We start from the raw sequence: 27,870 nt of genomic DNA, 5'->3' as shown, positions 1-27,870 counted from the left end.
CCCATACCCAGAGCAGCCACTGACCTTGCCACGACTTGGAAGGATTTAATATGCTAATCCCAACTACTTCATATTGAAAAGAATACAAAAATAGACACAAACCCCATGTGTAAGGTGCCACACGTGCAACAACTGTGGCAGAAATCCCAAAGGGAGACACCGTTTGTTGCAACATGAGCCATTCCAGTACACTTTGGGCAAAGAACATCAAACCCAACTACTACTTGAAAGTATATTCCAAAGCAAGGGCTGTATCCAAGACTCAAGAATTGAGATAGGACTCTTGCCAGAGAGTTCATACAATCACTTAAGGCTGCATTGGGTTCACCAAGTCTAACAAAGATCGATGTATAAAATATGGAATTATACAGAAAAAAAATCCTCTCTCAGCCTATTTAGAGCCTGCAAGGTTACTTTTTACCCACCAAGTAGACAAGCGACCGAATCAGCAGCTGACCCCCTCCAGATGACCTTTCTCAAGATGCTCCTTCCTTTCTTCTCTGTCCAGTATGAGGGAACCCTGACTCAAGGGGGACACCCAAGTTTACATTCCAACTGACCGTGAAGTCCTACAAATCCAATCAACGCAGTAAACAACCCACACTCTGTGACAACAGACCCACAAACCCACTTTGAGAAATTAAGACCTACATGACAAGAAGCAAGCTACGCACTGTGTTGCCTCTCCTCAATTTTTGATGAGCATTACTTTGTAAAGAGCTTTCTAGAGCCTACCGGATGTTTTCAGACCTTTAAAAAGCCGTTCACCTTCACGTATTTACTTTTTAATGGAGAAAATAATGATCTAGCAGCCACATAACTCCCTGCATGATTTTGTTCCACTTATTTCAAAACTCCAAGAGCTACCTCTCCCACTGGTCAAACAAGAATAACATCACCTACTTCATAAGACTTAGTAAACATCTCACAAGTTACTCTTGCGAGTTACACCTTCATTTTTCATCTGAAAATTAGTCCCAGCCTCCATGAGGTTAAGCCAATCACTACCTTTGGGGCGAAATATTCAAAAAGGCATTTCTGATTTTTCAGGTCCACAGCTTGAAGAGGTTTTATTTTCAGGAAGTGTTTGTTTGTTGACTGCCTGTCCTTGGAGAAGAAGCCACTGAGGTGACTGGCTCCAAATCACTCCTCGTTTTGATGTTCATCACTTAAAAAGATTTCTTTATGTTGAAAGACATATGTTATGTCTCAATTCTGATTCATTTCAGAACAAGATTCACATTATACTCAGCAGAAGTCTAGCAGGTGACCTGCAACCAAAATTTGATGGAAGACTGTTTTTCTTCACATGCAAAAAGAGCTCTGAGTTATTTGTATCTGGTACAACAGAGCAGCATGAATCTTCTCTTGGGCATTGACAAACCCAGCAGGTGAGACCAAAACTGTAATTCAAGAGATTGCATTAAATCGAAAGTCTCTGCTTGATTTACTGAACTCTTCTTCCCTTATATCTGAAGCAATCAGACAGCACAGCCATTTGTCAGTATTTCATTGTTACAGCCAGAAAGACTGGCACACCTAATGCTGCTCAATCTGAACGTATTTTAAGGGTATCTGTTGACGGGGGGGGGGGGGGGGGGGGAAAGATAATGCTGGGCTCACTTTCCAAACCTGGAGCCAGCAGCAGGGACAACAAATCACCATTTGCACAGCTGGGCAAGGAAACCTCCCGGGTGGGCAGTGTTACCCCGCTGGAGAGGAAGGGAAGGCAGAGCTCATGGAACTCTGGTTCTTTGTCTCGCTTCACAACTCTCAGCTCTTGAGGAGGAATCTGCTAAGACCCTCCAAGTTTGGAGGGATCAGCAGCAGCATTTTCCACTGAACTTCCATACACAGAATAACAGAACCATAGAATGGTTTGGGTTGGAAAGGAACTTAAGATCATCTGTTTCCAACCCCCTGCCATGGACAGGAACATCCTCCACTGGACCAGGGTGCTCAAAGCCTCATCCAACCAGGCCCTGAACAACCACCCCAAGCAGAGATGTCAGCATGGGGTGGGGCTTTTTACACAGTTTGTGGCTTTAGCAGGCAGGAAGCACAGGCTGAGAATGAATCGACATTTTGGGCGTGCTTTGCTATCTTAAGAGAATGCTACTGGAAGAGACTGGGAAAAAACAAACAGGAATAACCTTGCCAGACTGTCAGATCTTGCTGCTAGAAGTGTTCCTTGGAGGTTGTAACCGAGTGTCAAAGCAAGACTCTGCCAACGGGATTGACCAAAGAGGAAAGGGAGAACTGGAAAGTACCACACATGACTGCATCCTGCACATCTTAATGCACCAAATCCACCTGGATTACTTTTCATTATTGAATGAAAACAAATCCATGCTCTTTCCCATTTTTTTACAATTACTTTTAGCTTATTAATCTGTTTCAGCAAATCTATTTCCTTGCCCTGCAAATGTCGATGCTTTATAGCTTAAGAAGTAAGGCCATTTCTCTGCACACAGAGACCAAAGGGAAACCAGCAGGGCAAACACATGGCTTTCCCCATGACTCTAACAAAGTCTGTCCCCATCTTGCATTAATTATTATACACATATCCCAGTGTACTTTGATTTAGCAAGGTAATTATGCTTGTGACTAACCTAAACCACATGATTACTATCACTCAAGTCCAGCCTTTCCACATTTTTTAACATCATTCTGAGTCCCAGCTGGGGGAGGAGGTGACCATCATCTGCTGCTGCCATTGTGTCCACTCAGGCCAGGAAGAAGAAGCACATGCTGGTCCTCACAAGCATTTTCACCAACCACCTGTAAACAATGCACAGCTCCCTTGCCCCTCTGAAAAATGCAATACATGACTTGTGGCTTTCTGCCCATGTATGGGTTTCCAGGTGCAACTCACACAGTGAGAAAATGTGTCCTCGCCTTGGCTAGAAAAATCCCTTTGCTATCTTCCAGGCAGCTTGCAGAGAAGGATTAAACTCTAAGGTTCAAGCTCAACTCTCTTCAGATCCTCTTCAAGCATATGACATCTTTAGCATGTGACAGCAGTGCTTGGAACAAAAAAAAAAACAACTGTCTTGGTTTGAAAGACAGGGGTCTGCTAAGGAAGGCAGGAGCCTCCCTTGGAATGGAAAAATGTAACCCCCTTCCCTCCAAATTACTATAATTTTGAAATTAAGGGGCTTTCAGACAAAGATATAAGAAATAGGAATAACAGTTCTTTACTAGTATATGTAACAAGGCAATAATACAGAAACACTGGCTTAACCTGACAGAGTCAGGATAGGACCTGACACCCTGCTGGGCAGGGCGGTGGCAGTCACAGTCCCGTTAAGGGGTGGTTGCACCCTCTTTGAAGTGATAGAAATGGTTCTGTCAAAGAGCTGACCCTGTAGAAGGGACTGCTCTTCCTCTGAAGGTCCAGTGGTGGTTATGTAGCTCTTGTCCTCTGGGAATCCAGTAGGTAAGGGCTTACTGTGGTGTTCCAAACCTCAGATTATATCCAGGTAGGAATGCTTGGTTCCTCCCCCTGGGCAGAGCATCTCACAATGGGATGATGTAATTTTATGAGTCATGCAGGAAGGCTTGATGATGGTCCATTAACAGAAGATACCCTTCCGAAGGGAGTTATCAGGGATGTGTCAGGGAAGAGATAAAGAACACTGCCCCACCTGGTTTTAACAGCTGGTGATAGAACACAGACTTTTGGTTACATCTTACATTGTAATCTGTGACAACCCACGGCATTTCATTTGGACAATGATTCAGGTCTCACAGTTGCTACTAAAAGTGAATCATAGAATATCCTGAGTTGGAAGGACCCACAAAGCTCAAGGAGTCCAACTCCTGGCCTTGCACAGGACAGCCCCAGGAATCCCACCATGTGCCTGTGAGCATTGTCCCAGCGCTCCTTGGGCTCTGTCAGGCTTGGTGCCGTGACCATTCCCCAACCACCCTCTGCACGAAGAACCTTTTCTTAATATCCACCTGAATCTCCCCTCACACAGCTCCATGCTGTTCCCTCTGGTCCTGGATCAAATGAATTGTCAGTTAAATAATCCATGCAACACAAAAATGCAGTCCTGGAACTAAATTCTATGGCCTGATCATCATAGAATTGACTGAGGTTTTTTTCTTTTCTTTTTTTATCCAACTGCCCTGATGGAAATTTAGAACCTCTCAAACAGGTAACTTAATTCCCTTCCAAAAGCCATCTGTGCATTCACGACACTGCATTACTGACACAAAGTGCTGGCTCATTCAGAGACAGCAACATCTGGCTTGATGGGATGCGCCAAAATACATTCTCTTTATTTGATTACACAATGAAGTCGACGGTTAAATAGCTGATGATGGAAGTGAGCTGAACAATTTCTGTGTGTTATATTCCCAAAGCCCTGCAGAGCACCGGTCACCTCTGGCTATCACTGTAATCAGGAGAGAGAGCAGCTTTACCAAAAGGCCACTCAAGGCACCTACAGCATTTTACTCATCCAGTATTAAAACAGACTTATTTTACCGTGTCCTCAAAATCTCAGCTCCTGATCTCTCATTGTTTCTGCACTGACTAAAGGACGTCTCCATTGCAGTGCCACGGAAACAATCGCTGGGCTTTGACAGATGGATGGAGGTAGGAGCGGCTCTGGTGTGGTGTGGAAAATGCGTCAGTTGAATGTTCCTGGCTAAATTGGGCCCTGGAGAAAGAATTGCCAATGTTCCTTCACCTGCAGGAGCGAACAGCCGCCGCAGCGACGGACCCGCTCACACCCCACGAGCCCAGTGTCCCCACAGCCTGTGCATGAGCTCCACCTGAGCAGCCACCTCAGCACTGGGAGGGCTGGAGGCTCTCACAGTGAAATTCTGCCCTTACTGATGCACAGCAAGGAGACGATGTGAGTTTTGCAGCCAGGGAAATATCGGACGCACACGGAAAGGGGGTTGAGTGGTGCTGCTGCTGGGAGAGGTGAAGAGAGCTGCTTCTGTCCATTTTACAACAAAACCTCATTAGGTTGGATTAGCCATGGCTTTAATTGGATTGTTTGCTACTGTTAGCATACAGCTGGGAGCAGGGTATGCAACACCATCAGTGACTTAGATCCATAGCTTAGTTTATGCCAGCCACTGCCTGTAAAATCAAATTCTGCCCTTCCCTGCACTGGTGTAAACCCACAGCGAGCCATTACAGCCAGCTCAGTGGTCTGGGCACACACACTGACAAACCTGAAGACAACAGCTGGGAAGTTAAAATTGAAGGACAAACTCTTCCCAACTTTAAATGTGTTCAGAACCAGCAATTTGACCAGGGATATGAAGTTATGATTACATTTACTAAAGCCAAGCAAAATCAAGAAAACAAGCAAACACGCTTTGCTGGCAGCATGCTACACAGGTTTGAGGAATAAGCATCTCTTGCTCAGTGAAGAAAGTTCCTTTCAGCGTGTCTCAGGCATTTGGAGATAACATTCTCCATTTAAACACTGCAATGGTCTCTGTGTATTAGTAACACACAGATGTCTGTTCAGAGTGATGCCTTGTTCATTTATTATTTGCTTGTTCTGGAAGTTTTTATGTTTGAAGGGGATGAGAAGGTTACAGTATTTTTTTTTTTTGTCCTAGGGGAAAAGATTTTCAGATTATAATGAAAAACAAATGACTCAGTGATGGCGTACAGCATTTCTCTTGTACTATGATTAACTATTGTCAAGAGCAGAATGCAGAAAAAGTAGATATTTTTGTTGTGGTTTACTAGTGACAACCATCAGCAATTTCTGCCAATTATCCTTTCAGTACACAGTCCCCACTCCAGCAGACAGCAACTTTGCTTGCAACTAGGAATCTCAGCAACTTCCACGTGCCCTCCCATCCTTGCAACAAATTAACTAAGACAAGGAAGGGGAGTAAATAACTTCAATTTCACATCCTGTAATTCACTTAGCACCTGATCAAGGGATGTGCCACTCTACATCCTTGCACCTAATTACCCTTCCAGGTGAGCAGTTCCAGCTTATTGGTTAGGGGAGAGAATCCAAGTTAAACAGTCAAAAAAAAAAAAAAATCCCCCCCCAGACCTGCATTTCCTTGGCTTTATGATGGGAACAGTGTTGGGACCAAGTCCCAGGGGGCTAACTTGTGATTTAGGGCCCAGACTGCTGAAAAAATAAGGACCTTGATTCCCCTTATAGCTACAATCTGGAAAAGAAACTCAACAATCTGAATCAATTTCTAAACAGCAAGAAAACCTGGCAATAACTGGATAGACAGAGGGTAAGACATTAAAATCAAAAAGAAGTGCCCAACTCTGCCAACTACAAAACCACAAGTCAGTTTTGAGCAAAAGAAATACAAAGAACTGATGAGAAGGAGCTGAGTGCATCTGCATCTAACACTATGAGATCTGGCAACTTAAGCAATTCAGAATTTAATTAGAACAGCCAGGAATGGGCAGGACCACGTGTGTGTATGGTCCATGTCAGTTGTGTGAACAACCTGAGATTCCACTTGGCCCTGGCACCTGCAGCGTGTCTGCTCCCAGATGCTCTGGCTGATTTCGGACTACACAGCCAATGTGGAAGCTTCACCATGCTGCTGTCTCAGTGCCTGGTATGATCTGACAGATTAAACCTGCAGTCAGAGCACCACTGAGGTCTGTTCATACAACCTCCAAGGTCTGGGAGAGGCCCCAGCTGTGGTATTTGTACACACTGGCTGTGCTCGGGATGGAAAGACAGTGAGATTGGCACACACGGTACTGCAAATGCACCAGGTTAATGTTAGAACTCGTAATAGTGATATCAGAATTAGAGAATGGTCTGGGTTGGAAGAGATCTTAAATATCACCTCATTCCACCCCCTGCCACGGGCAGGGACACCTTCCACTATCCCAGGTTGCTCCAAGCCCTGTCCAACCTGGCCTGGAACACTTCCAGGGATGGGACAGCCACAGCTTCTCTGGGCAACTTGTGCCAGGGCCTCACCTCCCTCACAGGGAAGAATTTCTTCCTAACATCTAATCTAAATCTTTTTCAGTTTAAACCCATTCCCCTTTGTCCTGTCATTATCTGCCACGTAAAAAGTCACTCTCCCTCTTTTTTATAAGTGAGAAATAGTCACTACATAAGTTGCACAAAGGCATCTCCTCACACACCCCCAGATCCCCACAGCCTACTGCTCATCTCTGGGATGGGGTTTCCCTTACTAATTGCTCCAAGTTTGATGCCTCTACATGCAACCCTGATAAATGCCAGCCTGTAAAGGCATCCTTCTGCACATCAGCTACATGTTCTTCTGCTGAACAACCTGTCTGAGATGGAAGCTCTTGTGCCAACCAGCAAATGTGCCCTGCATGGTCAGCATCCAGTGCTGTGTCCTAAAGCCTCTGACCAAGGACAGCAGCACAACGTGGATCCAGGCTGCAACACCCCTGATGTTCAAGAGCTGCAGCTATTAAAAAACAACAATAAAAACAACAAAAAAAGACATTAGCAGGAAGCATGTAAAGGTGCCATTGGGTGTAGGAAAGCTGTGAACTACCTTTTCCAGGGCCCTAAGTGTAAAGGCCACTCTAGAGGACTTCTCAAATTCTTTTTTTCTGAAGTAAGTGGCTCCTGTTTGTATTGCTCTGGGTCGAGGCCTTTCCTCAAAATATACAAAAAAAATTATTGGAAAAACTCAAATCCCTGTTCAAACCTTTGTATTATCTACATTTTATTGAAAGTATACTTAAAAACATGGAAATATTTTTTTCTCATTTCAGCATGACTCGAACAACTGTATCACTGCCTCTTTTTAAGCATGGACAAGGAATTTCATTGATTTGACACCAAAAATAACACACCAGCACCAGTGTGGGAGTGTCAGAACAGATCCTGGGAAAGAGGCTTATTTGAGAACATCTGTGGTGGAACTGGCAGCTGGAATATGCATTTTGAAACACAGTGGCTACTCATATTTTAAAGTTACTGGGCATGACAGCATACTTAGATTTTGAAGGAATGTAGAAGGAAGTGGTGCAAACGAAGAATGATTTTTATATGTTGAAATCAAAACTTCTACAACACAAAATGACCCACAAAAAAAAAAAATTAGAACATCCACTTGGAGCGGAATGTTTTGGACTGAATTCTGCTGTCAGAAAACGTTGCTGGCATCACCACTGAGATACAAACACTGTGTTGAAATCTTGTAATTAACCCTGACAGCTCTGGAGTCTGGACAGTCTGACCTCCTGTGGGGAGGGTATGGACATCTCCTTCTTCAGCACAGAACTTTTCCCAAGCAAAAAGCCTCTCCTTATTGCTCCTTCCTTAACCCCTGGACGTGGTATCTGGAACACAGCCTGGGAAGGGCAGGACCAGGCACACAAATACTCTCCCTCCCACACCATAAATGTCACAGAGAGCAAATTCCTGGCTAAGAGCTGCTGGGGGAAGCCAGGCCAAGCTGCAGAGGAAGAGGAGGCAGCACAGGGGCACCCAGAAGTGTGTCTGCACCCCACTGTCCAGCCAAGCAAAGCCCACGCCAGTGAACGACTCCAGACCACGCGGACGGATCCAATCTCACACAGCTCCTGGGAAGAGCAACTGATTTTGGTGAGCTTTGGCTCAGCCCCTGAGAAGGACAACAGGGATGGTCCCACACCAGAGTACTCTGTGAGGAGCAGGCAGCTGGACTGACAGATGTTTTTATTCAGGTGGAGGCAACACCTCCTGTCTGAGGGAACAACACTGGAACTTAAGACCTTTTGTCTCCTTATTGCAGAACCAGGGCTTTATTTTAAGTTTGTGCTTACATAAACAGTCCTCTGAGACCACCTCAGTGACAACTCCTGAGTGAGACCTTTGGGACTCACACGTTCAAAGGGATATCCTTTGCTGCATCAGACTAAATGTTTTTTCCACTCCAGATATACCTGATCCGACCCCAATTCAAGCCAATCTCAGGATTCAGTGGCCTGGGATCAGACCATCTTCCCACCACTCCACCATTGACTGAGCAAGATAAACACAAATCATTTGATTCAAAGCTGCACACCATCCCATTAAAAAAGCCCTCTGCTATAAATTTTGTAATGAATTGTATCAGATGTGCTTCCAATTGTTTCACAATTTATACACTCTACTCCAAACCAAAAGGCTAACAATCCATAAAAAAAAAAATCCTCTGAAAATCAATCTTGCCATTGCTAGAATTTGGTGGAATTTCCAAAAAGGAACAACCATTCCCAGCTAAACTCTCACTTTTGCTTTCACCGCCGTAACTCAAGAGTAGCTTCAATGAAAGCCATGAGGCTGCTTTGACATGAAGTTGTTGTGAAAGGAATTTACACCCAGGACAGTCCAGATATCACTCATATGTATCTCATTAACAAATAATTACAATATAGCTTCCACTTTCAAGAAACACTGCAATAAATCCAGGCTGGTTCATGGATCTCCCAAGATCCACAAAGGCAGCCGTCACACTGACAGACAGCTCAGCAACACTTTGGATTTGTATTTGATAGTGTTGACCTACACTACACAAACTCGAGTGCCTCCAGGGAGTGGTTCATTCCAGATACCAATCTGGGGAGGTCAGTCACCTCCTGGAGGTGCCCAGATCTCCTGCTGATTCCAGGAGGCTCTGACAACTTTCTTGGTACTCACCAAGACTTATATTTAGATGGATGTGGATGAGTCCAAGCCTGACTGCTTCAGACTCAGGCCATGGCAGCACTGCAGTACATTGAGCACATGTTTCAATTTCCTTGCCTGACTTAGAGGCTAATAAAGCACATTTCAAGAAGGGTGGGTTAAAGGAACATTTTCCAGGTAAGCAGCTGGGGCAACAGCAGGGATTTATCACCGTATCCCTGCATTTCACAATCCTAGGAGATACTTCCATCTGTTTTCTCCAACACCCTTGAGGTAATTGCCCTGACAGGTCTCATCCCTGCCTTTCCATGGTGGCATTTTTGGGACAGGTCTCCTCCATGCAGTGTCCATGCCACACACCTGGCTGATGCTGGGGAGTGGGGGCTGGCCAGGCTGAGGTGAAGACACGTTCTCCAGAGGATTTGGTGGCTGTGGTGCCAGCTTGGCACACACCTCACATCCTCCAGAACCACTCACCCACGTGCCAACCCTTCTGGGCAGCTGTCTCTGCTCCATTTCTTTCCACATGAGCAGGACTTTCTGACCACTTATCTCCAAGCACTGGGTGTCTCTTCACTACTGAAGGAGCCTTCTTGCCTGGATTCCACTCCACTCTCCAGGAGTCAGCCGTTCCTGTGGTTTTATCACGAGGTACCTAGGAAGCCACAAACCTCAGCTGTGTGAAAACTGCCCACACAGAGCACACTGGCCCACAGCCCAAGTTGCTCTTACATCTCTTCCATGTGCCCTCCCATGCTTGGGAAAGAAAGGGGGGATAGATGCACTGCTCTTGGGAAGCTGGCTGCCCTATCCCATTAGGATTCTTTGGGAATTCATGCTAAAATCTTTGCTGATCTGTAAAAACCACCTGCACACACATTTAATGTATGGGTCCAGTATTAATTCAGCTTGACCAGGTCCATCCCGAGCAAGAACCTTTCCATTTGCAGCCTGTTGGATATGACAAGTGCTGTCATGTAGTTACTTCCAGTCTATTGCCCTTTCTTCCTACAAAGACTGGATTTTACCTCCCTGAGGAACCAGGCAGTGCAGTTTTGATGCTGCTGCTGCAGCCCAGCATGGGCAGAAGGTTAAGACAGGTCCAACAGAGGCACTTGACAGCAGCTGGACTGGTGAACCACAGCTTGTCTAGGGCCCCTGTGAGGCAGGGACAATCTTTAATCCTCTGCATTCAGCACCCAGCGTGACACAAGCCTGGCCTGAGCCTTCAGGAAATAAAGAGCAGCAAATCACCCCATTTTACCAGCAGAGCCAGCTCACCTGGCTGTAACACTGCTCCTAAAAAAGCAGGTGAGGGTATGAATTACAATATCACACGTCCTAAAGCCTGGTGCTGTGCACCAGCAATAAGCAGTCATCTCCTCCAACTTTCCTTAAGGCGTTTTTCCTCAAGGGAGAAACACCAGGTGACTACCAAGCCTGCAGAATTCTTAAAATCACACACACAATTCCGAGAAAAACAACGCAAACTACTGCCTGGTTTATTGAACCCCAGCCCTGTTTGTAATTGAAGGCAGCCTGAGCCAGGTAGATCAAAGAACTGGAAGTCATGCTCTGCTGACCGGCGCTGGACCGTGGCTCTTGCTTTGTTTTGCTCCTGGATGTAGGGCTGAATTCAACTCACAAAAAGGAATTACATTTTCATTGCTGGTTGGCTCAAACCAGAGACAGCACACACACCTCGCAGTTTTACAGCTCCAATGTCCTCATCAGACACACCTGCTGGGAAAACTGCTCATTTCTGGCACAAGCAGCAACTTCAGGCAGTACCACACAGCTCTTTAAAACATCAGACACTGAGGATTATAACTCAAAACGGTGCAGTTAAAGCCTGAGATTTCTACACACATTCAAGTCAAAAACTCAAACCTGAACATCAGGAGTATTTTTAAGAAAGCTTTCTTTTTTGACCTCTGATTTATAAAGCATGTGTACCCGCTGTAAATTTCCAGCACACTGACTTCTATTTGTTTCACCACCAGGGCAGTCAAATCTCCTGCTGGACAACATCACCACATTCCCAGTGACTCTGAAGTGTGATGGGAAGTTGGTGGGCACTCATAAAGAAATGAGGCTCTCATGTCCTATCAAGAGCATACAAAAGAATTCCTAATTTCTGTCTTGTGGTTTTTGTATTAAGAAATTGTTTCAGAGCTACCACTTCTGAAAATGAGGGGGGAAAAAGCATTTTAAGGGGACAACTGCTATACTGAACTGAGGGACAGCAAGCACAAAACAAGTTGGTGCCTCTGTCTTTACAGCAAAACAATAAATCTAGAGCCCAACAGTAAATTACTCCAGAAAAGCCAATAACATTACAAGGACCTAATTTCATATAATTTTAAAAGCCAGAATTGAAGTACAACAACTTTATCCATTGTTCACATTTCAACATCATTTTTTTCCCCAGTAATCACTCACACAGCAGTTGAACACGGGCAACAGAAATTTAACTGCCACTTATCCCAGACGATATTAAAGTGCTCAAAATGCTATCTGAGCATTACCTTAAAAATACACACACCACACACACACACAGCATTCCTGTTACTCTGCATGGAACGGAGCAGGAGGAGCATGCGGAGTGAACTCCTGCCTAGGATGAGATATACAGGGGGGGAAAAAAAAAGCATTTACCGTCAGGTACAGGCGAATTTAATTCGGAAACATTGTAAGATGGTAGCGGTGCCACTCTTGCCGAATGTTTCCTCATCCTCTGGAATTGCTCTCCTACTCAGGCGCTCACTCTGGCTTCAGTCTGCATCGCCCTTGGTCCCGAGTACTACAGCAAACACGGGGCTATGGCTGGTGGCTGGATGTTGTTCTGGAGATGCTGCAGGAGCCTATGAGTACTGATTTGCTGTTTCCCTGGGAAACCATTTGCAACACGTTCAAACAATGCTTGACCTCTGCCAACACTTCTCTTTCATTCAATTGTTGAGCGTGGCAGATAAAATATAAATATATCAGTGGCGGCGCCTGGCGAACTTGAAACCGTGGCAGCCCCTTTGCAGGAAATTAGGATTTCACATCAAATCTCTGCGCTGTGCTGGCAATGCAGACAGGAGATTTCTCAGACAACTGCGAGGGAATTATGCAATGCAATTTTCTGGTTCCTTACACTGTGACAATATACAGATGATTACAGTAATTATTTTAAGTAAACTTTGAATAATGGGAGTCCTATAGAGCTGCTAAATCAGGAATGCCTTGGGCAAAAGAACAGGTGACAACTAGGTCTGTGTCTGATAAAGCAGTGGTATTGCAGGAGGCTCTTCTATAAAAATTGACACAACCAAGACAGATACAGAAATATATATATAAAAAAATATATATATATATATATATAAAAAAATATATATATATATAGGCTATGGCTGGTCTACATTTCTTCCTCACTTCCCTTGAGACAGCCAGGACATGTTTTGTCCCTCCTTCCCTGACACCTTCTCTCTCTTCCACTTCCTTATTATTACTATTAATATTTTTGGAAGTTGTTCACTTGGTGCAATGGAAGAGTTTCACTGAGCAAACTGGTGTCAACCCACACAACTTCTGGAACTCTTGGAAGTTCCCACTCCCTTGTGCAACCAACACTGTGCTGGGAGCTTCCTTTGCCAGGAAGTGGTTACTGACACCTCTAAAGAGCCCTGGCTCCAGAACTCTTCACCAAGAGATCAACTATCAAGTCTTATCCAAGAATTTGTAGGGAGAAACCTTTACCATTTATATTCAAGGTATTTGTTACAGGAACAATGGGAAATAAAAAGGGAAAGACCTGAAAGGCAGCTTAGCTCTACCATAATCTTCTGGCAAAGCTGCTGAACTTTGAAGGGTGCTAGTATAGACCTTTTATCCGTAGTCCTTGTGTTTTTGGTAGCAGCTGAGAGTGGAGATTCTTGGCCCAGGGCTTGGTCCTTCTTTCCCCACTATCCCACCAACAAGGGAGAAGTCACTGGCTGTAAGGAAGGCCAAAGTGGTTTGAAAATTATAAGGAATTGCTGGGCTAGAATTTTCCATCTTGGGCTTCCTCCAGCACGGTGCTGGAATTTCACATGCTTTACACAGTAATGTGTTGTGGCTGGAGTATGTGTGCAGGGACTGGTCCCTTCCCTAACCCTTAAGGAGGAGAGGGGAGGAAGCAGAGACCCATCCTTTAGATGCACCCATAGAAGAGGCTGGCATATGGTGAGAACTGTCCTGTGGCACCCTCATGGAAAAGGCAGCCTGTGACTGCACTGTACTGAGGGGTGGGAAGGGATTCTTGGGTCCTTGGAGCAACCAAGCAGGACATAATCACTTGATCTTGCCCTGCACATTCCTCCAATGCTGCTCTCTTGTCCTTCTTTGGGGACTGAGTGGCATCACTTTTCTATTGGTGACACAGTAGGGAAGAGACAGTGATTAACCCTATGGAAAGTAGGGAGAAAGTACCTCATCCCATTCCCACAGCCATCCCATCCAGTGGGACACACTATGGAAGGAGTACAGGGAAGAAAAATGGGTACAGCTGCCTGGTTTTCCACCCAGCACATCCTTGCCTGAAAGGCTTGGAGATCTCCTTCAGCATCTTCATTATATCCCTGGTGACTCACAAGGCTCTCCACCATGACAGTCTATTCCAAAGGATCAACTGCATTGCCTAGAGCTAACTGGCTTTTACTGCTTATCTGCATTCAGAGGATTTCCAGCACTGTGTAACAACCACTATTCCAAAGGAAATTATCTTCCCAATTTGCAGAAGGAATTTTTTTCCTCCTGTCCAAAGTGCCGAGAGTCAGCAGAGTTTGTGATAATCACCAGTCAAATAATTGCTGGCTCCACAATCACAAGGCTCCCTATTAATACATGTCTAGTCCTTGAGCATTTCTATAATATAAACAACATAATAATATAACACAGAGATTGCTTTTAGAAAACCATTTCTGCAAATAGGGGTTTATAATGGAATCATTAATGAACCTTAACAATGGTGAGGATGAAACTCATGAGACAATGTCAGGCAACTCCAGACGATTCCTTCAGACAATTTCAGCACTAATAACAGAACGTGACTGAATCCAAGAGCTGCTGCCTTTTTTTATTCAAAGGAGAATCAGCCATTGTTTCAACACTGTAAGTCAGAAGCCAAATTCAACTCCTCAAAGCAATCTTTCAAATCTCTCCCTCAGCCATCTCTGCTTCCTACAGCAGTTACACAAGAAATGAAGAAGACACAGAACTGCGTGAAACCATGTGGAATTGGAACATAGAACTTCCATCAAAGTTTGCAGTTTGAAAAGCATCAGCTTCTCTGGCTACACAAGCAAGAGCTTTGGCCATCTCTTTCTGCTCCTGCAATTCTGATCCTTCCTCTGTGCTCTCTACCTCTACTCTATGTGTGCTGAAGAAAAGAGTAAAATAATATGGAGTGGAAGAGAGACAAGGAAGCTCTGTCCCTCTCTCCAATCCATCCACAAGTGCAATGTGATGACTGACTTACCAGGATGGTGTAATAGTTACTCCAAGTAACTACTGCAAGACTACAAGCCAACATAAAATCTGCAGGCCTGTGCCACCTTACTCACCTCATGTTCATGCAAGGCACCACAGTAGGAAAACAAGGGGATTTCCCTCCAAAATTCAGGACTAAACTAAGTTTCCAGGTACCTTTAAAACAGTTCTTCATATGTTGTTGCTTGCTTCAAGTTTTGTGCTTTCAGCCTGGAACATGTCAAAGTTTTCTTATTCTCAGGGAGTGGAAGCTATGTGATGGTCCTGATAATAAATAATAAAAGCCTCTGGAGCACAAGTCTGATGAGAAGCAGCTGAGGGAACTGAGGGGGCTCAGCTTGGAGAAAAGGAGGCTCACGTGGGACCTTCTGGCTCTCCACACCTCCCTGACAGGAGGGTGCAGCCAGGTGGGAGTTGGGCTCTGCTCCCAGGGAACAAGGAACAGAACAAGAGGAGATAACCTCAAGTTAAACCACAGGAAGTTTAGATTGGATATTAGGGAAGATTTCTTCATGGAAAGACTTGTCAAGTCCTGGACCAGGCTACCCATGACAATGATTGAGTCACCATCCCTGGAGGGATTTAAAAGATGTGTGGATGTGATATGTGGGAACATGGGTTAGTGACGAGCTTGGCAGTACTGGGGGAATGGTTGGACTTGTTGATCTTAGAGGTGTTTTCCAATCTAAATGATTCTAGAATCATCTACATATCCAATTATTTTCACTCAGGAGTCCCTATTTGCCAAGGAAGCCTGCAGTGTGAATCACAGCAGTGTAACTACACAGTGTAAAAGATAACCCAGGCTGCAGGCTTACACCCTCCACACTTGCTCCCAGTTAAGGCAAGAACTGTTGGGACACTCACCAAAGCTCTGGAGACAGACATACCCACTCCCTTGCCCCAGCTTTATTGTAAAAGGAAATCACTGAATAAGGTGTGGCTCAGGACAGATTCCTCATCCCAGCCAGAAGTCGCCGTGGCTGGAGGCCTCTGAGCCACATCCCGTTCGCTTCTCGCTGCCCTCCCTGCGCAGGCGCTGCCTGCAGCAGCCTCTGTCCCCGGGCTCAGTAAAATTCATCCAGACAAGGGCAGGGGGAAGCTGCAAGTCTGCTGACTCACTAACCAGACAGCAAACCAGCACTGGCAGCAGAGTCAGGACCGAGGAGCGCTGAATCACATCCGCTAACAAGCCTTGCACGCTCCCAGCACAGAGGGGCTGATGCCATCAAAACATGCTCTGCTCCTTGGCTTACCCCAGCTCTGCTGGCACTAGTTAGTCATACATATTTTAGGGACCTACGGCACAAGGAGAGGCTATTTACTCTTCTCACTGAAGCTGCAACCCACATCACAGCTGGAGCTGAACTCCAGGCAACCACAGGTTTCTCTGATCCAGAGAAGATGACAGGTGTGGTATCACACACCCAGGGAGGGCAAACCATCACTGCTAAAGGAAAACAGCTGCACAAGTACAGGCAACACTGAGTTTCCATGGTGGTAACGAGATCCATCTCACTGAACTCTGGATGCCAAAGTTTGAATCAGCCATGCCAATATCTTTATGTGGTGAGTAGTGAGAAACTGGTAACGTTAGAAGACAACTCACAACTTCCTCTCTTACAGGTGTATTATAACCTGATATTAGTAACTCTGAAGGCACACACTTCTTCCCCTGGCTGTGACAGCAGTGATGTGACTTGCTCCCACCTGGTCATACAGCTTTTAGACACCTTGGGTAGGGCAGATGCTCCCAATGGGAAGCACAGTGTGTGAATGCCTGATAAAGACATGGAAGTGTTTCTTTGACTGTAATTGATTTTAGAACAGTGCTCAGATTCAAAACTGTGCTGTTTGCTAGTTTTGACACCACTAACTAAAAGATCCATCTAAAATCCACTTTGCATATGTCCCTGCAGCCGGCAGGTCAGTCCATTCCCAATCATTAGACTGTAAGACTCTCATAAACATGACTTTTATTGTCTCTTCCAGGCTGAGCATGTGTTTTAAGATGACAAGCTAAAAGGCCATTACCAAGTTCATTTTATCCTGTTGGAATACAAATTAGATGCAAGATGCAGAAGAGACAAACAGTCAAACTGAGATCAAAACAGATGTATCCTACAAAGGAATTTTTATGTATAACAAAGTCAAGACTTCAGTTTGAACTTTTACTTGCTTCTAGCAAAATCAGAAGCATGCAGCAAATGCTACTTGATTCAAACTATTCAATCCAAAACAACGTCCAAGGCTTGCAGAGAAAAGAACCCTTCACCTCACTGCTGTGCCCAGTCACGTTATATGGATTTTAAAGAATCGAATTCTGAATTACTTACTCTGTCTGAACTCTCACTGGCTTAAAAACGGTTGGATATCCCTGCTCAGCAACTAAGAATATCAGCAAAGCATTCCATCACCATCTACCAGGCAGGGGAGGGTCCTCCAGCCCCACCAGTGTGTGCCACAACCACATGGGGTAGGCAGGACTGCTGACACCTTCTCCCTCAGTGCTGCCCTCAATCCCACTGTCCATGTCACCAAAGATGCTAAACCAGATCCAAAACTGACCCCTCATAAGCAGCTATGATTTAATTGAGAACTTTTACACTGAAGGCACACTACAGTCTCCTATGCTTTGCTCTCTCAGGCACCAAATGAACTTTATTCAGAATTTCCTGTATTTTGCAATTGCCAAGAAGCAGAGTAACTCTCTAAAATCTCACCTAATGACTGCAAGAAATACCTACTAAACCTCAAGAAATTTTAATACCCTTGGGGGTTGCATGTTTATACACTGATCTCTGGTTTGTGTTAACATGGGTTGCTATTTTCAGTAAATCAGTCCAAGAATTCACTCTTTAATGCTCACCCTGATTTTGAGACAGAAAAACACAATGTGATCTATTTTTAGCCTCCCCTAGCAGGCAATTCCTGGAAATAAGATAAACAGCATCAGCTAAACATCCACTCCAAGATGACAATGTCAAGATGTGCAGCTCCCACGCCACTGAAACCAGCCCAAAACACTCAGACAACCCACAGCCAGTGGTCTCTTGGCTACCAGTGGCCAGGTCCTCTGCCACAGACTGGTTTGGGTTGGGAGGGACCTTTAAATCTCATCTGGTCCAACCCCCTGCAACGAGCAGAGATGTCTTCAACTGCATCAGCTACATCACATGTTGGTGCCCCAGCCCAATGGAAGTCCTGCCTTGACCCTGCTTTGTCCAGCTCCTTCCCCTCTGCCTCAGGGCCTAAGAACACGCACCTGGAAAGGAATCACAAAATATCTGATGATTCCTCCACCCCCTCCCTCCATGAGCACTCAACTGCCTTGAAAGTAGCAACATCTTCTGCTACAGTGCCTTTGGAAAGCTTTTAATTTACTATGTGATTTTATAGACCTGACAACCAGAGTGTCCCTGGGAAGCACAAGGATTAAATTTTCAATTAAAATAAACCTCAGATTTTCCTTAACCATGCGAATTTTGAAACATAAACCACCCGCCCGCAAGGATCGCGAGGTGCAAGCTGATGCCTCCAGAGCTGGCAAAGCAGCTTCTTAGGCTTTTTATTCTGCTGGAAGATGGAAATATCCATACAGCAAGAAATATTAAACTTTTAATGCAATTAAAGATGGAATGAAAAAATATTAATTGTGAGCATGGAGAGAGATTCTTCAATTTCAATAAAAGTCATCCAGCGTTTCATGGAAACAGCAAACCTATCAACTTTGATGCATCTTCAATATTTTGATGTTTTAAGAAAAATAATATGGATGGACCCCAAACAACCTGGTCTAGTGGAAGGTGTCCCTACCCATGGCAGGGGGTTGGAATGAGATGAGCTTTAAGGTCCCTTCCAACCCAAACCGTCCTGTGATTCTGTAATTTCAGGCTGACAAAAATACTAAAAGTTACCTCCAGCATTAGAAACTCATTCATATGAAGAATCAGAAGGAAAAGAAAGTTGCTCAATGAAATCCCAAAAAGGAAATTTTTCCTTCAAGAGGAACTTTATTTCAGGCACACAGCGTTACTGGCCTCAGAGCCTCTGCCAGGCTGGATGGATCCTGCTGTCCTAATCCTGGAGACAAAATATGTTTAGTATTCAGTCATAAATTTCAGCTTAGTGGCTTTATCCACAGCCAGGCATGGTGAAGAGCAAGAAGCTCATGGGGAACACACAGAAACCTCACCTGGAGCATGCACAGAGCTCATTTGACAAAGCAGAGCTCACCAGACTCCCTACAACACACCCCACCTGCTCGAGCTGGAAGGATTTAGGTGACCTTTAAGGTCCCTTCCAATTTAAACCATTCTCTGGTTCTGTGATCTGATCATTTGAGAAGTGCTGACAAAACAGCAAGGCCACCAGCTTCTGGAAAACTACCAGAGTCTGGGCATTCCCCAACCTGCATTTCAAACTCTTTCCAAGTTTAAGAGTTCAGGAGAAAAGTTCCTACTTCACCCTGGCCACTCTGAAACTCCCTGGCAGTAAAACACAACCCAAGTAGACAACCAGTGCTCAATCTGCTCAATAACAAAGCATAAATCGAGTATCCATTCCAAATATCCAATACAGTCTTCCCAGACAGGATAATAAAATCAGACGCCAAACACTTCTACTGTGGGTTTTTTTTTTCCCCAAGGAAAACAGCTTAGATGTAATTGCATGTCAGATAATTATTTGCCTTCCCAATGTTTTATTAACAAAGCTGCCAGGAGTGAAATAAGCTGTCTCCATTTTCTGGTTCTGCAATTATGAAGTGCCTCTTCTGTATCACAAGAGAGCATTTGAGTTGAGAAAACTTCCATTTTGTGCTTGTCATCGTGACTGTAGAGCATGTCAGTGTGACAGTAAATCACTCCTCGTATTTGCTATCTATTTGGGTAGCCAGCAGTTAATTAGATGGCTTAGGGCTTCTTTCAATTCCATAAATCAGAATTGCATAGCAGGTTAGGAATACAGGGCTGGCCAGTCCCAAAATTTAGCCACCAGCATGTTCCTGTCTAGGCAGGTTCTGTGGTAGGGGTAGGAACTTGCATCATCCAACACTGCAACCCCTACCACTCCAGATGACATCAGAAAGTTCCTTGGACGAAGAAATAGAAATAATTTTTAGGAAAAATTACAACATAAGATGAAGTTTGTTGCCATGTTAGTGGTGCAGCATTACCTTTTCCAGCCCTTCTGATTCTAAAGGCCGGGTGCAGAATTCCCAGAGCTTTTGAAGCAGGATCTGAAGTTTCAGTAAAGATGTGAAAATGGATCAGACTGATCAGAAGCCTTAAAAAAACCCCCCACATCTGTGAGTGGGATCAAACAACTTCAACAAGACAAAGGAGAGACAGAAAATCATAGAATGGTTTGGGTTGAAAGGGACCTTAAAGATCATCTAGTTCCAGTCGTCTTCATGTGCATTTTCCTGCCCGAAAGAAAGGATTCATTAGGCATGTCCGTGTAGACAAGGCCAGGACCAAGAGGCTTTAATTGCATTAATGGGAAGTTCAGTGGGACAGGAGGTCAGCTGTTCCACAAGGAGCACAGTGAACCACTAAATGAGATGTTGTCAGGCAGGAAATTCCCACTGCTGGAAGATTTTCAGATCAGGCTGCCCAGGATGGATGGAGTTGAACACCTCAGAGCACAGGGACATTTTCCAAAGGGTGGTCAGATACTGGCACAGCTGCCCAGGGAATTGGTGGAACCACCATCCCTGGAGGGATTTAAAAGCTGTGTGGATGTGGCACTCGGGGACATGGGTTAGTGGTGGGTTGGCAGTGCTGGGGGAACAGCTGGACTGCAGGATCTTGGAGGTATTTTCCAACCTAAATCCCTCTGTGACTCTGTGACTCACTCAACCTGTATTCATGGAGCTAATAACAAAGAGGTGCTAATAATAAATACCAGCTATTATTAGCTGGGCTGACAAGAAAAGCTGGGGTGAAGGGAGCCTGCTGAGAGCTCAGAATGGGTGTCAGAGGTAGGATGCTCTGCAGAATTCCCAGATAAGCATCCCACCACTGCACTCAGATCACTGCAGGTGGTGTTTTCCAACCTGTATAGAACAGGGAATGCAAGACCACTGTTAAGGACAGGTAGGAAATGTTAGAAAAGCTGTCAGCAAGTACCATTTATTATTCATTATTTCTATGTTTTCTTTGGAAAGAATGGATACCTGAAAGTCAAAACAGCCTCACACCCACCAGCACCAGACACTTGATTACAGAAGATTCTTGAGGCAAATGTGAAGTCTTGGGAAAGGCTCTTGTGGCAGAGCATCAGGGATTCACAGGACAGGACACAAGCACTGTGTCCCAGCTTGACACTCAACACACAGAGTTGTAGCTTTTGAAGCAAGACAGAGTAACCAAATCCCGATTCAGTGGCTGGTTCTACAGTAAGATTAATCTCCAGTAGCTCTGAGAGTTAACCATACAGTCTCTACTCCTCCTTGGTTTCTGCTATTTTATTCTAAAGTATTTTAATTTTCCATTTTGAGTGCTGATCTAATGCAAGGGTGCCTTTGCTCCTGCAAAATTCCAGCTACATTGTTTTACTGATGGTGAAGTAACAGCCCAAAATCTCAGGTGTAAGACATCAGCCCTACTCCACCACAGCCAGGCCTTAGAGTTAGAGGTTAAATAGTTGTGGTTATAAAGGCTCAGCACAAAACAATTTCCACCACCTACAGAGCCCTCTGAAATCTGTGATCTGAGTGTCAAAGTCCATCTGCACTCATCAGCAGGGGTACCATGGAGGATGCTCACGTGCACCTGGTCCAGCAGAGAGAGATCCCATGGGAGTTCAATTCCCCCTCTTTTTTTCCCCCCTCATAAGTTGGGTCCACTTTTTGAAAAAAAAACCAAAACCAAACAATAAAACCAGATGACAAATACAGCTAGTAGCAGCTTGAACACAACCAGTGCTGCAATTCAAGAGAATTCTTTTGAACAGTAGCAACTTTTTTAGTTTTCTAGGAGAAGTTCTCTATGAATTCTTTGAAAAAAACCAGTAAAATCCTTGCACTACAGAAATTAAAAATTTGGGTACTCAGAAATCTCCAACCTATTGTGAGTGTTTCTTGTCTAATCTTCACATAATCCTCCTTAATACCTTTCAGTGTAAATCTCTGCTACGTGCAACATCTTATTAGCAAGACAATGAAGATAGCACAAGAAAAGTCACTGAGCAGCATTAGGGGATTAAGGGAGGATTAAACAATCGTGACACAAAGAAAATGTCGAAGCTGAGTATTCACCATAATTAGTCTGGTTCCTCAAGTTACTCAAGTCTCTGGATTGTCCTGTGCTCAGTGTGATGAGAGCAGACAGGACTCAGACATTGTCTCATGACCGGTGATGGTTTTCCAATGTGAGAGAGGGACCTGGACTCTGTTCTAAACATATATTAAAAGCTGAGTGAGGAGGGGAGATTTAGATTGGATTTTAAGAATAAATTATTCCCTGGGTGGGTGGGGAGGCCGTGGCACAGGGTGCCCACAGAAGCTGTGGCTGCCCCATCCCTGGCAGCGTTCCAGGCCAGGTTGGATGGGGCTTGAAGCAACCTGGGATAGTGGAAGGTGTCCCTGCCCTTGGCACAGGGGTTGGAATTGGATGGTCTTAAAAAGTTTATTCCAACCCAAACCATTCTGTGATATATCAGAAAATGGGAAGCAAAAGTGAAACAGGCTTTTCCTGGAGAGATCCTGCATTTCTTGAGGAGGACGATACCTCTTAGTAATGTGGTTTTATGGGGTACCTGAAATGTCTCTTTCCCAGGGAGAAACTGGCAGCCCCATGCACAACAAACCTGTGCTATAGGACTCAGTCCCCAACAATTAATCTGGCACCCAAGAGTTCCCTTACATCCCCTGCTAACTATTGGCACGTTCAAGCCCAAAATGACCCTCTGCTCACAGGACCTGAATGCCATGGATTATCAGTGGGCAGGAATGGGCAGGTGTGGCCAGAGCAGGTCAAGTACACATTTCCTGAGAGACTCAGCAGGGGAAGCACAGCTTTCCACAGCCTGTGGGACTGAGTCACTCACTCAGCTCTTATTTCTAAATACCTAAGGAGGGGCTGCCCCTTTTCTCCAAAAAGCACCAGGTCAGCACCTGGAATCCATGTCAGTTAAAATATGGGGGTTTTTAAAGACCTTTTTTCTTCCCCCTGATGACTGCCTGGCAATGTTTTGCACCAGCCATGCAGTAAATCAGAGCACAACAGCTGATTTCCAGCGTTCCTGAACAGGCACCACATCCTGCTCTCTGCACCAAAAACTGCACCAAAGGGCTCCTCCCAGTAACTGCTGTTTGGGGGACAGAGGGACCATGATTAATCATAGAATAACAGAATCATAAAATTATTAAGGTTGGAAAAGACCTCAAAGAACATTGGGACCAGAATCATCGCGTTCACCACTAAACCCTGTCCCCAGGTGCCACATCCACATGGTTTTTGAGTACTTTCAGGGACAGTGATTCCACCCCTGCCCTGGGCAGCCTGTTCCAAATCCTGACCACCCCCTTCAGTGAAGAACTTTTTCCTAATACCCAAACTAAACCTCCCCTGGTGCAACTTGAGGCCATTTCCTCTGGTCCTGTCACTTGTTAGGTGGGAGAAGGAACCAACCCCCACCTGGCTACACCCTCCCATCAGGAAGCAGCACTCCAGGAATAATGGGAATGCAGCAATATGGTGCAGAGGCCCTGGAAGAGCACACAGACTCTTCTGCTTCCTACAGATGTGTCTTGACAGCAAGAAAACCTTGCATTAGTTTTTCATGCACATAAAATGCCTGTAGGCCTCTCTCTTCAAGAACTTGGTACAAGTGCAGATTCCTGGCAGGCTCAGACTGAACACACTTTTTACTCTCTCCACCAAAATTTAAAGAGCATGAAGAAGAAAAGAAAAAAAAAAAAAAGGAAAAAGGGAAAACCAGGTCTCCATGGGTCATGCTCACTCGAGCCTCCTCAGCTTCCAGGCTTGCAGTGCTGCAGCACACCCAGAAACTCAGATCTGTACTTAGAGGGCACAAAAATTGCTCTAATGATCCAGAGTGCCCAGTGAACTTACCCTGAGGACCTCCAAGTCACCCCATTCTGCTCAAGCTCAGTTACAAGTGGAGCTGGCTGACCTCCCTCACAGCATGCTCTCATCTGAACAGCAGCTTTTCCCTCAGGGATTGTCCCACCAATGGTATTTTGAACTGGTTTGATGCTGTAAATCTGCCATCCAGGATGGTTTTCCCTGCTCCCAGGAATCCTATTCCAGGAGAGCTTCTCCAGCTCTCCTCTCCTGGGGTTTGAAGCAACTCAGCATTAACTTACCTAATTACTGCAAAAGGATGTTGCAAGGGTTTCATTCCACTTGTTCTTTCACCAATCCTTTCTCTTTTACATGTATTCCCCAGTCCCCTGCCCTTTCCATTGTGGGATTCGGGGTGTTTAACATGACTCTCCTGGATGCCAAAAGCAATATATCAAAGTATAGAAGAATCTGGGGATTGCTTCAACCCAGGTGCAGCCTCTTGCACTTGGTCTTGTTAGCTGAGGAGTGGTGCTGAGCTGGGCTCTGACACGGGCAAAAGGAAAGTTGTTTTGAAACTGATCCCCAAACAACCTTGTGATGGCTTTGTTGGGGTAACAGGGGAGCTGAAAAACAGGACAAGAACAAGTGGCTGAGCATGCACAGCCCAGCCCTTTGGCATCATGGACTAAGTCTGGAAATTGATCATGAAACTCAGCCCTCATTCCTTCCAGAAGAGCACAAGCTCCTGAGTTCCAGGCTCAGGAACTCCTGTTCCCCACCAGACCATATCCACCCTGAAGGATCCCAGAAGGACTGCCAGGAGGGGGCTGGCAACAGAGGAAGCTTTCAGAAATCCCATAAGCCAAATTCAGCTTTAACCTCCTCTTTCTGTAATCCCTGCTTGCTTAAAGTAGCTATGTAAACACTCTTTCCAAAGAGGGAAAAGCTGTGTTAGGAGAGGGCTTGGGAAATGTAGACTAAAGCAGCTGCTCTTCCTCCAGCAGAGCTCAGAGCAGTGGAACATGATGCCAAGTACTTGTCTTGGTATATGAGCACACAGGAGGCTTGGAGGGAGAACCTGGAGGCTCTTGAGCTAACAAAGAAAAGCTGTTTTGGATGCTCTGCATGCAGACCTCTTTCTGCTTGATACTCTGTGTATGTTCAGGTTTTGTAGAGCAGAGCCCTGGCTTACACAGCTGTAAATGGAGAAATGCAGCAACCACATCCTCTGAGGCTTTTAATCATCCTCTACCTGTGCCTTCCTAACCAGGGGCACAATTTAATTACAAAAGCACAGCTGCCAAAAACACAGTCAAAAGCCCAGAACTATTTTTCGTGGTGGCAGGTAAAGCAAGTATTTCTCTTTGCAGTGTCAACAAGGATCTATCAAACTGGCCCCTCTTCTGTCATCCCTTCCCTCCCAGGTCCAGCTGCAGCTCCCTCTTATTCTGCTCCCAGGCAATCCACACTGAAGCAAAAAGCAGACTGAAAGACAAAACTGATGTCAGCACTCTGGTGAGGTATTTCTTCCACTTGCAGAACCCATTTTCCCAACTTATCCCAGAGCAAGATGAACCCATAAGGAGACTCCAGCAGAACAAATCCATCACCTCCCTTGATGATGCTCTGTTGAATGAGCTGCCACAGCATGGGTAAAGTAGCCACAGGGGTCACTCTTTGATGATCTTCCTACTGTGTTTCTAGAAATTCCTAAACTAGAGAAGATTAATTGTTTCCTGGCCCATTTCCCAACACCTGCCTGGCTCAGCAGCCTTGGAAGCATGAAGGTGAGGGCAGGCTGCAGAGCTGCTAAGCAATCCATCCTTTGGTGCCCAGCAGCATGTGCTGAAGGCTCCAAACCAGGCTGAAAAGCACCAGGCAGGGTTCCCAGACCAACCCAGTCTCTCTGAGCTTTAACACCTGGCACTGGCCACAGCAGAGTCAGAGCACAGCCCAGGCTCCCTGTGTTCCCAGCCAGGACAGCAGCAAGGGTTTAGGTGGCATCAGTGAATTCCTCCGCCCCAGGAAGGAAAAACACAGAGTTGATATTTCCCCCAGCATTAACAGCTGTATTGTGGTTGTTCTGCAGCAGGGGAGCAGCTCCCTGGTACAGGAAGCAATCCATATGAAAATCTGCACCTCTGAAGTATCTCCCTTTGCATTGGTGTAGCGCTGGCTGGAAATTGTGATTTCAATTAGCTTAATCACTGAGGTAATGCACACGTGTTGCACACACTTAAAACACAAACAGCAGCAGCCCACAGCTGAGTGCATTTTTAGGAGCACAACCAAGCTGTCCCTGTTCTGATTTTCATCAGTTCATTGCCTGTCAAAAATCAAAGACCAGGAATTCTCTCTGTGGGCATTTCTAGTTGGGCTCATTAGTGTGGTAACACAGTGCTACACACTCAGCTGGACAATCTGATTTGAGCTGAAGACATGGAGCTGCCACAACTTTATTCTTCCATTTGCCTAAATTCCAGATTCTTATTAAAAAAATTCTCACTCAGGCTTCTGACTGAATCCTTGTTGTATTCCATGGACAGCAACACTTTCAATGACTGCAAGAGAATGGAGCTGGCACCACTTTAGGACAATTACAGGGAGATGAAGTTCTGTGGTTACCTCCAGCCATAACTCACCAGGAACATTCCTGCAGCAGATCTGCAGACAAGTCCCTTTCATCAGTGTTCAGATCAGGGTAACAATTCCAGCCTGTGACCACATTTCAAAGTGAAATGATGGATGTGAATTCAAGAACTTGCAATTTGTCACCACAGGGATGTCAGTGAGTCCACAGTCACCCACTGAGAATCTCATACTACCCTTCATATACAGGAACCTCCCTCCCCAAACCCCCCACTTCACTCTGCTGCTTGGTAAGGGACTGACCTGGAACAAGCTTCCAATCTGTCCATGACTTAATCTCTCCACTGATAACACAGCAGTGGAGATAAGGCTCTTCCATCCATGCCCAGGACCCAAATATAAAAGTGACCTGATTTCCAGGAGTCCTGAGCACACCCAATCCCCATTGAAATCAAGGATAACAACAGGATTCAGCACCTCGGGAAACGAGGACAGGCACACTCTGAGGTGCCTGGGCACAGATTTAGAAGCGTGGTAGAAAATCTGGCCTGCTAATTTTCCTTTCCAACAAACTGCTTCTTATTTATAGCTCAGACTGTATCAAGTATAGCACGTAGTATCCACCCAGGAACTGGGGTGAAAGGCAAGAATGAGGACAAAAATGCAAGAGGTGTTTAAAGAGCTTTAAAGAAGAGACAGGGAGGGAAAGCAGCAACTTCGTTCAAGTGAAAACACACTGGATATTTGAGAAGAAGCACAGGCAAACACACAGAGCAGGGAATGGACCAATGGTCAAGGGATGCAGAGCTCCAGACCACCTGATAATTTGAGCAATGCTATTATCCAGAAAACGAGATTGAGCCAGGGAATATGGAAACTGAGTATCTGCAGAGTACCAAGCACTAGTGATAGCCCTGGACTCGCCCAGCACCCGATCTGAAGCCTCCAGAAAGCTCTGCTGATGGAGCTGATGCCTACAGAGCTTCACATAATGCAAATTTTAGAGGATTGCCTGTTTGTGACATGGAATTACAGCCAGGTGTAGTTTTAAATGAACAGGTAGGAATAAGCAGTAAAGCTGAACACTCGGGCAGCAGGTGTAATTCCACACATCTAACTCGTAT

At 45.2% G+C, this 27,870-nt stretch overlaps 1 protein-coding gene across 6 annotated transcripts in view; it reads right to left on the bottom strand.

Moving 5' to 3' along the window:
• SLC35F4 (solute carrier family 35 member F4) overlaps positions 1-27,870 on the bottom strand; it is a 114,313-nt gene that overhangs the window by 23,360 nt on the left and 63,083 nt on the right. Inside the window, exon 1 of one of the 6 annotated variants that reach the window (XM_069018559.1) lies at positions 15,279-15,363. The exons of 4 other annotated variants lie outside the window; for them this stretch is intronic. In XM_069018559.1, coding sequence (XP_068874660.1) covers positions 15,279-15,297 — 19 coding nt within the window. In that variant the 5' untranslated portion in view covers positions 15,298-15,363. Of the gene's footprint in view, positions 1-15,278; positions 15,364-27,870 lie in introns of those variants that run through there. One more of the 6 variants, XM_069018555.1, reaches the window with a different exon arrangement.

The sequence above is a fragment of the Aphelocoma coerulescens genome, chromosome 5, assembly GCF_041296385.1.
Source record: "Aphelocoma coerulescens isolate FSJ_1873_10779 chromosome 5, UR_Acoe_1.0, whole genome shotgun sequence".
NCBI lineage: Eukaryota > Metazoa > Chordata > Aves > Passeriformes > Corvidae > Aphelocoma > Aphelocoma coerulescens.
This window is presented reverse-complemented; position numbering and strand designations above follow the sequence as displayed.